At 49.0% G+C, this 13,171-nt stretch overlaps 1 protein-coding gene across 10 annotated transcripts in view; it reads right to left on the bottom strand.

The window, feature by feature from the left end:
* Window positions 1-13,171, bottom strand: part of BRSK1 (BR serine/threonine kinase 1) — a 56,654-nt gene that overhangs the window by 2,885 nt on the left and 40,598 nt on the right. For 9 of the 10 annotated variants that reach the window (XM_083411585.1, XM_083411583.1, XM_083411587.1 and 6 more), the window contains 9 exons: window positions 12,324-12,488; window positions 11,252-11,349; window positions 10,226-10,376; window positions 9,507-9,567; window positions 6,770-7,193; window positions 5,607-5,655; window positions 4,435-4,558; window positions 3,251-3,431; window positions 1,302-1,391 (listed from right to left, as the gene is read on the bottom strand). In XM_083411585.1, coding sequence (XP_083267711.1) covers window positions 1,302-1,391; window positions 3,251-3,431; window positions 4,435-4,558; window positions 5,607-5,655; window positions 6,770-7,193; window positions 9,507-9,567; window positions 10,226-10,376; window positions 11,252-11,349; window positions 12,324-12,488 — 1,343 coding nt within the window. The remainder of the gene's footprint in view (window positions 1-1,301; window positions 1,392-3,250; window positions 3,432-4,434; window positions 4,559-5,606; window positions 5,656-6,769; window positions 7,194-9,506; window positions 9,568-10,225; window positions 10,377-11,251; window positions 11,350-12,323; window positions 12,489-13,171) is intronic. The other variant, XM_083411586.1, reaches the window with a different exon arrangement.

Here is a 13,171-nt window from a genome sequence, read left to right as displayed (position 1 = left end):
CTGGAAGCGGAGAGAAGCAAAATCAGGGGAATTTCACAAGCAGTCACACATACACACCCTTTGGCACTGCTCTGAACAACCAAGATCCAACAGCACCTTTCCTCCTGCTTCCTGTCCCATAGTCACTATGGGCCCCTCCAGATCGGTGCTTAAATATGGGTGTGTTCTGCAACAGGTTCTTCACATAATAATAATGCATTAGAAGTGGCTTTCATCTGCTTAGTTTGTTCTACAAAGCTTAAGAACAGGCATAGGCAAATTCGGCCCTCCAGATGTTTTGAGACTACAACTCCCATCATCCCTGACCGCTGGTCCTGTTAGCTAGGAATGATGGGAGTTGTAGTTCCAAAACATCTGGAGGGCTGAGTTTACCTATGCCTGCTTAAGAATATAAGGTAAAGGTAAAGGTACCCCTGCCCGTACGGGCCAGTCTTTACAGACTCTAGGGTTGTGCACCCATCTCACTCAAGAGGCCGGGGGCCAGCGCTGTCCGGAGACACTTCCAGGTCACGTGGCCAGCGTGACATCGCTGCTCTGGCGAGCCAGAGCCGCACATGGAAACGCCGTTTACCTTCCCGCTAGTAAGCGGTCCCTATTTATCTACTTGCACCCGAGAGTGCTTTCGAACTGCTAGGTTGGCAGGCGCTGGGACCGAACAACAGGAGCGCACCCCACCGCAGGGATTCGAACTGCCGACCTTTCGATCGGCAAGCCCTAGGCGCTGAGGCTTTAACCCACAGCGCCACCCGCGTCCCACTCCTTAAGAATATAGGAAGCAGCTTTAAATCAAGTCACACCACCGCTCAGATCTCCAAGGTTTCAGGCAGGATTCTCTCCCTGGAAATTGAACTTGGGACTTCATGCATGCAAGGCAGATGCTCTAGGGCTGAGCTATGACCCTTCCCTAATGCTACCATGTCACTGGTGTCTGGAGGGGCACAAAAATAAACCAGAACATTTGTTGTATAAAGCGCTATGGGCTTCCAGCAGGAAGTTACTGAGTGGAAATGAAGCAGTGTGACCGCACCAAAAGTTTTGCTGATGCAACCAGGGGCCCTAAATTTCAAGATACCCCATTCCAAAGAAGTAGCCTTGTTAATGTGCTGCAGCAAACGGTCTAGAGATAAGAGCACAAGATGGGATGCCATGCAGCAGCTGCACCACCAGGACAGGTAATATTTGCACAGGTAACAGAAAATGCCTCTTGACAAAAACCAGCATGGGCAAGAGCAGCGGCTAGCACACTGCTCATTGCTAGACTGCATCCATCTAAGATCGAGCAAACCCATTCAAACACCTACCAGCGAGGGCTTGCACAGAAGGCTGGTCGTGTGTGCTGAGCAGTTGCGCCTGGATTGTTTCCACAACTCGCTTAAACCGGCGGCTAGGACCTAAGAATGAGACATAGGCATTCAGGGTCAGGAAGGAACAGGGGCTCCTGGAGATCCTCCAAAAGACAAGATTCCAGGAGCAGGACACTGCTAGGGCTGCATGGTGGGAAGATGCACTCATAAGCAGTGCAGATCCTAAAACCAAGCTCATCTGAACTCTGTATGGGTGGGTTTAAGACTGTATTAGAGATATTAAGGCTTTAATGTCTCTGTTTTGTTAGATACCATACTCAATATATGTTTTTAGAACAAACTGCTTATTTCTGGGATCCAGAACAAACTAGTCTGAAGTGCTATGTGCTGTTTTAAAAACCATTCTCTCTCACACCATCACACACCCCTATCTATAAATAAATTAAACACACACACACTCATAGTCTACTCGCTTCAGCACTGCAATTTGCCAGTAACAACTGTGAAATGAATGAATTTGGATTCCCAAGTCAGACGCTGGTGCCTTTTTAGACTCTGGGACAGGTGCTATGTTGCCTCTGGAGAGGTTGGTGTTTGAAGTTCATGTAAATGAACTCTGATCTTCCTCCAAGGGAGCTGGGATCCCCTTTCCCACCGTGGGCGTATCTACAGACTCTAAGCTAGTTTAAAAGGGAGCCGTTTCATGCAAGGCACTAGTGATCTCTATACAGGGCCCTTTGCCCTTTCGTGAAACTATGAATTCTGCAGGACTCTTTGGGAGAAACCACAAAACTGGTGAAAGCTGATGTAAGATACATATGCCCCATGTGAGAAACTCCAATGCATTGTTCATAACCCACTACCAAACGCTAAAAACAAAACAAAACCCCACAGGCTTTGTGGGACATCCCTAGAATTCAGCAGCACCATGTGTTGCTCCTGTTGTCAACCTCCAGGAACTGCAAATAAGCAACTGGGAATCAGCTTTCGCTGAATCTTGAAGGCAAAACTGGCAGCCTCAAAGAAGGGAAATCATAAGGAAAGGCAAGTTGCAGGACCCAAAATAATAGCCATTCAGGAGACTTTGCTCATACATTTCCAGCCATGTGTTTGCAATGATAATGGATAGAAGCTGCTTTTCTTAAAACAGTCCTTTCCTGGGGGGTCCCAGGGAATCCCGGGGTATGTAAGCCTGTGAGGGGTATGGCCTATCTCTTCTACTAAAACAGCTGGAAACATCATTTTTCTTTCAATGAATCTAGTGGCCACTATTAAACTTACTCCCAAGTAAATAAAAAATGTACACATCTCCAAGAGACTGAAAGGTGATTAGGTTTTTGTATCAGAGAGGGACAGAGGAGGGAGGTATCCAATCAACGCTCCACTGCCCCACAAATATCTATTTTTATTCATACTTGTCCAAAGATATACAGAAGCTCATACCCAATACAAAGTATCTTTTTATAATACACCAGAATCAAAGAAATGCTTTCGAAATCTAATCTAAAAAAGGAACGGAAGCAAAAAGAAGAAGAAAAAGGAAAAGAAAGTGATAGAGAAGAGAGACAGAGAGGGGGGGAAATGAAGAAAGATTAAAAAAAATACTTCTGATTCTCTATCCTGCAGTTAAATATAGCATTCACTCAAAAACCTCCAACTATTCTATAAACCAATTTTTCTATAAAAAATTTTCTATAAATTCTATAAATTTTCTATAAACCAATTTTTCTGTAAATTCTATAAACCAATTTTTCTATTCTATAAACCAATTTTTCCCCTGTCTTCATATCCAGATATTACAAGTTCATTTTCTCTTTCACACAAAAAGCCAGCAATAAGTTTTCAATCCTTAATAAATGCCAGTAGTGATTTTTCTCTCATTAAAGGTGTCCAGTAAACACAACAAATCCCCAAGGCCACTCAAAGGAGGATCCTAGGGCACTCACCTGAGATGAGGGTGAAGGTGACCGAGTAGATCCCGCTGTCCTTGTGCGCCTCCCCACCCTCGGAGTAGCTGATGTCGACTTGGAACTTGACGGGTTTCTGGAAGACAGAGGGGCCACCCGACGACTTATATTCGGCCCGGAAGCTTGTTTGGGATACAACGCTGTGACTCAGGCTGGGGATCTGTGAATGGGATGGAACACAGGAGATGTCAGCCCACAGGCAGCATTGGGCAAAACGGTCCATTTCTATCAATTTCTCATTTTTCTAGTCTTCACATTTCCACATCGGCTTGTGATTAATTTTTTCATTTTTTAAAAAAGTCCTTATGAAAATTCACCAGCATTTTAGTCCGAATTCCTTCTAATATACACCTGCTCATTTCAAATTTTAGCCTAGCATGCACAGTTCTGCAGAGCAACTTCCCCTATTTTTTCCTGTTCTTTTCAATAATGTCTGCATTCCCACCTTAACACTGTACCCTAACATATATGCATTTTTGTACACCTTAAATGGTTGGAGAATGGCATTTCAAAATTCGGAGAAGTGTGAATTTTGAAAGTTGACCATGATTTGGTTCACGTATTGATTTGGAAAGTGTGGATTTTGTAAGTCTGCCTTTAAAGGCGAATGGAATCTCTAATTTCTCCCCCATCTTTACCCACAAACCACGGATGGAACTCATCCCTTCCCAGGGTCATGCTAATTCCACTGCGGTCGTCAGCACCCAGTAGGCCTGTCTTAAAGGTAAAGGTAGACACCTGACCATTAGGTCCAGTCGTGACCGACTCTGGGGCTGTGGCACTCATCTCGCTTTATTGGCCGAGGGAGCCGGTGTACAGCTTCCAGGTGATGTGGCCAGCATGACTAAGCCGCTTCTGGCGAACCAGAGCAGCACACAGAAACACCGTATACCTTCCCGCCAGAGCGGTACCTATTTATCTACTTGCACTGGCATGCTTTCGAACTGTTAGGTTGGCAGGAGCAGGGACCAAGCAACGGGAGCTCACCCCGTCGTGGGGATTTGAACCGCCGACCTTCTGATTGTCAAGTCCTAAGCTCTATGGTTTAACCCACAGCGCCACCCGTGTCCCTTTTTAGGCCTGTCTTACTTGCCTCCATATCCTATTCTTCACAGTCTCCCCAAACACACACATTCTTCCCCTCCAGGGCCCTCAGCACTCACCGAGAGGAAGGCGTGTACGATATCAGCCTTGATGGAGCTCAGGGGTTTGTCTTTGATGACCACGAAAATTTGTTCCTCTTTGTCTAGGTTGATAAAATTCCCAAACCAGGATTTCTTGGCTAGTCTGAAAGGGGCAAAAGCAGAACAGGAAGGCTGTGACAGCCTGCAAATAAGCACGGCAAAGAAGAAGTGGGAGAGGTGACCACTTGTTGCCACTGAAGCCTGAGCCTGTGGCAACTGCACAACCACAGAAGCACTTGTCAGGGACTGGCTGGACAAAGAGGAGAGGTGGGAGGCACCAGCTGGGGAACCCCAAGGGAAACTCCGGAAGAGGAAAGCTCAGAGCACCGGGATTGGCGGTGGGACACTGAAGAGAGGCCAGAGGAACAGGATTGGGAGTAGGTGCCGGATGCTGATGGGGCAGCAGGGTTTAGTGAGCAGGAAGAGCCTGTGACAGAGAGCAGTTCAGACTCTGAGGCTGAAGCAGAGGAGGGGAGGGGGCAAGAGGCTGATGAAGAATCCAGGGAGTCTCCCTCTCCTGCTGCAAAAACATGCAGAATAATGAGGAGAGCAGAACACAGGCCAGACATGTACAGATGCAGTTTGAGACTGCTTGGGAAACATCCGGGAGAGGAGGAGCCTTAGAAAGGGTGGAAGGCAGGGACCTTCAGTCCTAGCAACTGCTCCAAAGGGACAAGAATTACTGGGAAGTGTTGCTGTGTTCTATGCAGTTTCCTTGAATAAAGAGTTAACTTCACTGGCCACGGAGACCTGCATTCTCTGTGCTGGCCTGTGTCTGACTCCGATGAGTCTACTTGGTGCAGGTGGAGGGTGGGGAGATTTGGAGGGTGGGGAGAAGCTCCCTTGTGCTCTTGGCAAGGAGATGTATCGATTCCCCTGTCCCTTTGCCAGTGGAACCTGCGTGCCTTGCCTGGCTGCCCTGAGCAGTGGAGGAGTGGCCCAGGGAGCATGCAAACTCCCAGCCACTCTAAGCCAGAGTATAGAAGCACCATTTTTGCACACACACCCTGGATCCGGGCCCTTGGCTAGTCTTGCCAACTCCTAAGTACAACCCTGCATCCAGTAAGGAACGAAGTTAAAGAACATGGAGAGAAGGAAAATGAAAGGAATTTTCGTCTCCTTCCTTATTGCCACTGCCTTCTGATACTCACTCAGGGGATGATTCTGGAGTAAGACTGGACATTTCTTCTGGTGTAGGAACTGCAGGGCGAGGAGGAGAAACATGAAATGTAAAACAGGAGTGTGCGTGACCTCCTTCCCACCCACTCCAGTGCTTCAAAGCAAAGCTGAACTTGCTGCTAGATGTTGAGGACAAAAGCAGGGGTGGCTAGGACTTCCACACAGTCTTGCTTGGGCAAGAGCCGTAGCTCAGTGGTAGAGCATCTGCTTTGCATGCAGGAGGTCCTGGGTTCAGTCCCTGGAATCTCCAGGGAGGGCTGGGAGAGTCTCCCTGCCCAAAATCCTGGAGAGATACTGCCAGTCAGTGTAGGCAATAATGCTAGGGGGAATCAGTGTTCTGAGTCAGTATGAGGCAGCTTCCCAGGTTCCTATTTCGCACATTTCCAACCCTCTCTTACATTTGTCTGACATACAATTTATACCATGGATGGCAAATCTCCACCCTACAGGCCAACCTTGGCCTGGCATGAGTTCCAATTTAGCCCAAGAGGCTGTTTCCCCCCCAAAATTGCACCCACCTATCAATCAGGTGACATCATCCCAAGAGGCGGATGACATCAGCTGATGGTTGGGGACTTCATCCTGCCTGGTGCTGTTGCTCAAGCTAGCTTCCCCCGGAATCATAGATCCCTGACATCATTATGACATCTGTGGTCCTGCCCACCTGTCAAAGTTGGCACATTGGGTGGAGAGATAAAGATCTGGTTTGCTGGACCACAGAGGTTCAGCTTCATGTAAACAATTTGTTGCGCAACGGCATTATGCAAACTCCCATTTCATTCATACGTGCACGCCCTTTTGAATGCTCTCTGAGCTCTTTCCCCTTCATTCTCGATCGTCCCCAGTCATAGGCACACATCGGTCCTGATGCAGCTGTACCCTCTGAAGGCTCCTCTGCCTGCCAGAATTCACCGCTCTTGCACATGTGCAGGAAAGTGCTTTAGATGCTCACACAGAACATCTCACACACCGCCTTACAGGGGGCAAAGTTGCCATGCGTTAAGGATGGGTCACTCACAATCCCTTTGTCAACACTGCTTTTATACCTTGATTTGTCTTTGGCACACACAACCGCTACACCCGCATGCGCCTGTGCAAACACCCTCCCCAGCAGGGGGCGGAACTGCCCACTCACCTTGTAGTTTCCGGCGGTGAAAGCGCGGGGAGCCCAGGAAGCTGTTCTTGATGGAGTTCAGGCGGGTCTTCCAGGCCACGCCCGCCACGCCCGGGCTGCTGGGCGGCGTCCCTCCGGGGGTGCCGCTGGGGCTCTCTTTGGGCGTGTGCACAGGGGTGCCGAGCGGAGTGGGGAGGGGGCTTCCCCGAGGGGAGGGGTGGGGGGTGACCTGCAGCACAGATTTGGGTGGGGGTTTAGTAGAAGGGAAAAAGCAGCGGGGAGAGGAGGGCGGGTGAGGGGGCGGAGAGTTGGGGGGCAAGGGGAAAGGGGCGGAGCGCCGGCTCTGCAGGGCCCGCTCCCCTGCCGGGCTGCCCTTGGCCGGAAGCGTCTGAGTCTTCGCAGGGGCCGGGGGAGGCGATGGGAGGGAGAAGCTGAAGATGGGGCTCTGGGTGTGGGGAGAAGTGGGGGGGAGGAAGAAAGGTGAGGAGGGGAGAGCCGTGAGATGGGGGGTGAGTAATGGCAGGTGACAGCCCCACAAGCCTGCTCCCAAAGAGAGTCTCGCTCTGTGGCCCAGACAGAACTCGGGGGCGTGACAAATGGCCTGATTTCGTAAGGATCTGCCTGCTCCACGGCAAGCCTACCCTGCATTCTTGGGGAGATATCTATGGCGCCCAAAGACTATGTGCCTCCCTCCAGCCAGCCTGTGCTGCAGCAAACCTGACATCCACTACTCCACCTCCCCTCCATCGCTTCTCCACGGGGCTTTTTTGATATTATGTCCTCCTCTGCCTGTCTGCCTCCCGGGGAGACCAGCCCTCTGCTTCCTCCTCCCGCAAACAGCCACCCTTTCCTACAGAGCAGCTGCTCCAAGCCCGAAAGTGGCCTTTCACAGCCTGGTGCCCTCCAAGTGTTGTTGAACTCCAGCTTCCCTCATCCCTGACCACTGGCCAAGCTGGCTGGGACTGATGAGAGAGCCAGAGCTGGCCTGCATCATCATCAACCTTCATCTTCATTTATTTATATGCTGCTTAAGACCCAGGCGGCTCCTAAGCAGCTTACAAAACATATATAACCCCATTTGCACAATGGTTAGAATGCAGCATAATTTTTAAAACACACAAGTAAAATACAGCATAGAACAATCCCATTAAAATATTAAAATATGAATGTGCATGATTGTTTTAACAGAGGAATCCCTTTAAAACAGCCCAGCAGTTGAAACAGGAGGCCCAAGAGATCAAGGGAATGTCTGCATCAGCTGGAAGGCACCAGGGGAAGGCTGCCCTGCCCCTTTCTCACAGGGAACCTGCCCTTCACTCTAGAGGCAGTCAAACCCTAAACAGCCAGCCTACTGCAAAGATAAGCTTCCTCTTCTAAGCTTCCCCCATTTGCTTCTGTGCACCTTTACTAACTTTGTGGCAGGCTGCAGTTCAAGGGCTGAGGTCTTCGCTGGCATGGAGGTGTCAAAGCTGATCAAAGCTGCACCAGCTGGATTTCTGCCTTCTGTGCAGCTAGTAGCAACAAAGAACCTGCCTCCAGGGCTTTGCCTACTTCCACAACAGCCAACATGCTGCACTGCCAATGCTACCTAGCCTACAGCTTGTTGCTACTTTTAGCCAAACCAACCATGGCATGAAGCACACACAGCAGAACCTCTTACAAATGCCTCCGTTTACTAAATTTCAGGCACAGAACTCCCTGCCCTGCTCTTCTGGGGCTGCTGTTTGTTACTCCAGGAGAAAACTGCAATTAGCAGCAAAGGCAAATAATAGCTGCATGCAGGGGAGCAGGGAGATTTAGATCAGAGCTGTGGGGGGAGCAAAGAGTTAAATCCCTTCTTTCCCATACCATGATCCCGATCTCGATTTCGCCCCCCCAGCTGCTATTTAGAAACCAAGCACACACATGGGCAGATCATGTGCTTAATGCCATGCCTAGTTTGGCCCTTTGCCTTCCCTTTGATCACTTCAAACTGGTTTCTCCCCTTGCCTCCAACTTTCCAGATCTAGCTGGACCTGCCCACGTTTTCAAGGCACCCCACCTCAAACTCTTGTTCCCACAGAACCTTGAGCCCTGTCCCTTTCACAGAACCCTCCCTGCATATACACCATACATTTAAAGCACATAGCTTCCCCCCAAAAAATCCTGGGAACTGTAACTTACTCCTCGCAGAGCTACAATTCCCAGCACCCTTAATGGACTGCAGTTTCCAAGATTCTGCAAGGGGGTGTGGGTGTGGGTGTGCTTTAAATGTGTAGTGTGTACACAGCCTCAGACCTCTCTCTCTGACATCCCTCATCAAGTCTACACACGTCTTCTCTCCTTTTCTCTTTAAGGTCATTACTATCTTTCACTGACAGAGGCCAGGCATGTTTGAAAGCTAGGTACCAGGTGGCAATTCAACAGGTCCAGCTTTCTCCTGGCATGGGGATGCAACAAGGGGGGAGAGGGGTGCATGGGGGAGTGATAGGCACTTGGCTAATTTTCTGCCTGCCGTGTATGCAAGCCCCACTGTCAGGAGAACCAGCAATTGACTGAGCACCTCTTCCCTCCCCTCACCAACTTGAACTGAGTGCAAGATGAGATGTGAATGAGGCTGCTGGATCTGCAGATCTGTTTCCAAATCCCACTCCCTCCAAAGCCCACCCCCTCCCTTCCCTATGCCCCACAACATCTTTGCCCACCACCCAATCTTCTGCCCCTAATGTTTGTTTCCCTTCCCCAACGCTGTAATTTCTCCAATATCTCAAGTACTCACCCTGGGGCTACTGAGGGGACTGGAGGATAAGCCAGTGGAGGCACCACTTACAGATCGAGACCTGTTGGTTGGGGAGAAATCCATATTGAGGGTTAGTACCGTCTTGGGGGTCAGATGAGACACACAGGAAAAAAGCAGGAGGAGATACACAAAAATGTTTTTGCAGAAACAGCAGTAAGGGGAGCAATGCACTGTGTTTCTGTGCAGTTTTCAACACAACCAGCAGGGGCAGCAAAGATCAACAATGCACAAGGGCAATTCTAACAACTGGAGAATGGGACATGAAAGTGTTAATTCTAGATTTTAGAATGTTTTATCGTTTTACTGTTGTTAGCCGCTCTGAGCCTGGCTTTGGCTGGGGAGGGCGGGATATAAATAAATATTATTAATTATTATTATTATTATTATTATTATTATTATTATTATTATTATTAATCAAACTCTGTGTTTGCCTCCTTGGCAGAAACTATGTATTAAAAATGAAATGTTAACACAAAGAGCCAAAATAACTGCTCTACATGCAACTACCAGCAAGAGACAGCAAAGTTTTGTTAGTCCAGTAAACATACATTGAATTCCTCCTGCAGCCACTGGATGGCAACCAAACGTTAAAATATTTGCACTTCCCAGTTCCAGGAGCAGAGGAAGCACACACACAAAAGGTAATGGCGCCTCCTAATGCCAGGCTGTGGAAGAGTCGCTGCTAAACACGTACTCACCGCTGGCTATGTTGTGCCATCTCTATGGCCCGTCGGGCCGGAACAGGAGAACCGCCATCGGTGACGCTCAGAACTTCCATGGACTTCCGCTCAGGTCGGCGCTTCCCGTGTCGGTTCAGCATGGGTGAGTCGACTCGCTTCCGAGGAGGGTCTAGAATAAATGGGGGAATGGGGGAGAGAGGCAGTACTTCAGTACTCGAGAGGAAGAGAGCCACATTTCCAAATACTCTGATGCCACCTCTCCCTCCCTCCCTCTCTCTCTCTTAGAATCATACAACTGTGGAATTGGAAGGGACCCCAAGGGTCATCCAGTCCAACCCCTTGCAATGCAGGAATCTCAACTAAAGCACCCATGGCAGGTGGCCATCCAACCTCTGCTTTCTCAAACACACACACTGCTTTCACTCGGCCAGGGACAGAAATTTATTGGGCGAGGGGGTAATGGTGACGAGAAATGCAGTTCTCAGGGCACCAACAGAAGTCTGCAATGCATTCAATGACGGGATGCACAAAAATCCAGCTCTCGCTTAGATGTGGTGGCAACAGTGGGATACTTGGGGGAGAATGTCTTCAAGGACTGCACCCTAGAGTAGTTTAGAGCAGGTGTCGGGAACCTTTGGCCAACCAGATGTTGCTGGACTACAGCTCCCATCAGCCTGAGCAAGCAGGGCCAATGGGTAGGCAGGTGGGAGTTGTAGGTCAGCACCAAAGCCGGAGGGCCAAAGGTTCTTCACACCCAGTTGCATAGGTGACAACACCTGCTCATTGCCTTTCAGATCTTTCCAGGTTCCCCAACACAGGCAAAATCCCCAAATGAGACATGGAAAGAGGGAGGGAGTCCTTGGAGGTTGCCTATCAACCCAGCAGCATTTTCTCAAGGGCCGTTGTTAAGAAGGGTGTTCCGAAAATGTCTTTTGGATCCTTTGGCAGAACTGTGTCTGTTGGCATCTCCCTGGGATTCCTGGGAATAAGCCTCCCACTCCCGCACCCTGACGGGTGTTGGGAACGGGCTCCCTGACATCTCACCAACATCGTTGCGCGGAGGCAGATCCTCATCCTCGCAGCTGGGATATCTCTCTTTGCGGTCAAGGAGCAGATAGTAGATCATTTTCTCCTGGTTCTCCCTGAAGTGGAGAGGGGGACAAATTGAGGGAACAGGGTCAGGATGCAGGCAGCAGCTTCCTCCCCACAAACCCAAATATTTATGCTTAACACCCCCCCTCCCTGCTGCTTCCTGATTCTTCTGTTTTTCATCAATGCTTTTGCTAAGAACCAAACCTCAGCCCTCCTTCACCTCTCGTAGAACACACCCATGCCACAAACCTATGAGCAGTTTGAGCCAGTGTGCAAAAGTTGTTGCAACTTCTCTCAAAGAACTATGGGAACTGTAGTTTTGCAGGAGTGCTGAGACTTCTCTGTGAGAACAATCCTAGCTTCAGGAACTTCCAGAAAACCTATTCATTCAGCATTCACCCTGATTTGTTTGCAGGGAGGTTAGATAACGTTGCATCAAAGCAAGTGGTGCTCCACCTTTATTGTTTATGTTTGATAGAAAAGTTCTACAGCACCAGTAAACTATGCGTTAGGAAAGCAAGTGTTACTCCACATTGTCTAATGCCTTTTCCTGTCACTTTCCTACTTGCAGAAAGTCCGATCTCTGTGGGAAGTGGGTTTGTTGCTCAGAACGTCCCAATCAACTATAAACCTGAATTTGCCTGCAAATGATGGAATCTGACCCTCAAACAATAGCTGTCTGGAAGCCCCCTTCCTCCTATAGCTCCCAATTCCTAGCAGGAAACCTAAGCTGCCTACAACCATTTTACACACCAGTCATAAGCTCTGAAGCACATGAGACCACCATCTTGGTGTGGCAAAGCAGGTCTGGCTTTTGGTCAGTGCCTGGGTGGCTGACTCCCTGGGAAACACACCTATCTCACCTTGGGTTCCAAGGAGGAAAGAAAGGTGAGATACAATAAAATAAATATATAACCTCCCCCAAAGCATTCCTCCACTAGTTCAGTGCATCCCCACAGTGCAATGTGCAAAACGTTAGACAGGCTCTCCTTCCCCATTCCAGCCACGTGCCCCAATCTCTCACCCCTCGGTCTGCAGCTCCTGCTTCAACTTATTCTTGTCGCGGAAACAGCCAAGGGAGTGCATGCTCTCCAGCACGTCGGGGTCCAGCTCGCTGACTGACTGAATCCGTCGAATGGCCACCTTCCTAGGAATCGGCTGCTCTGGCTCTGGTTCATTCTTACCTCCCCTGGGAGAAAAGAAGCACAGATCACGTAAGAGGAAAGTAAGGCTGGCTAAAGGCGACTATCAACCTCAGGTTGGCAAATGCTAGCCAGCCTGGCTTTATATTTTCACAGTGGAATGTGCATGTCAAATTTTGAGGCTGGGTTTAGGGTTGTCGCTTTTCTTCTCCCCATGCAATTTTTTTACAATTCATTGTATGTATAACAATTAATACTGTACGTATAACAAAGCACGGCTTTTGTCATGATCTAGGGTCCAGAAAAGAACCTATATATTGCGTGCCTATGGAAATACTGTTTCAGGATTCTATTTTGCATCAGCATTTTAGTATTATAGCCAAAAATAAATAAAACAAACGCACTATAATGAATATGACTTTCACTTTTTTGGTGCTCATGGATACAAAGCTATGTCTGGGCACATTTAAGCTGGAAGCTCAGACATCAATGAGATGGATCTAGGGCAGGGTTCCCCAAACTTGGGTCTCCACCCATTTCTGGACTAAAATCCCCATCATCCCTGACTAGCTAGGGATGGTGGGAGTTGTAGTCTGAAAACAGCTGCAGACCCAAGTTTGGAAACCCCTGATCTGGAGGAAGGGTCACAGTTGCCAGGGATGTATTTGACTGAGAAACTATTTATACTCTGCCCATTTCCTGGGTTCAGTTTCTCCATGTGCCCTCCCAC

This window comes from Podarcis tiliguerta (genome assembly GCF_965153285.1).
Source record: "Podarcis tiliguerta genome assembly, chromosome: 13".
NCBI lineage: Eukaryota > Metazoa > Chordata > Lepidosauria > Squamata > Lacertidae > Podarcis > Podarcis tiliguerta.
The sequence above is the reverse complement of the archived record's forward strand: the minus strand, read 5'-3'. Positions and strand labels throughout refer to the sequence as shown.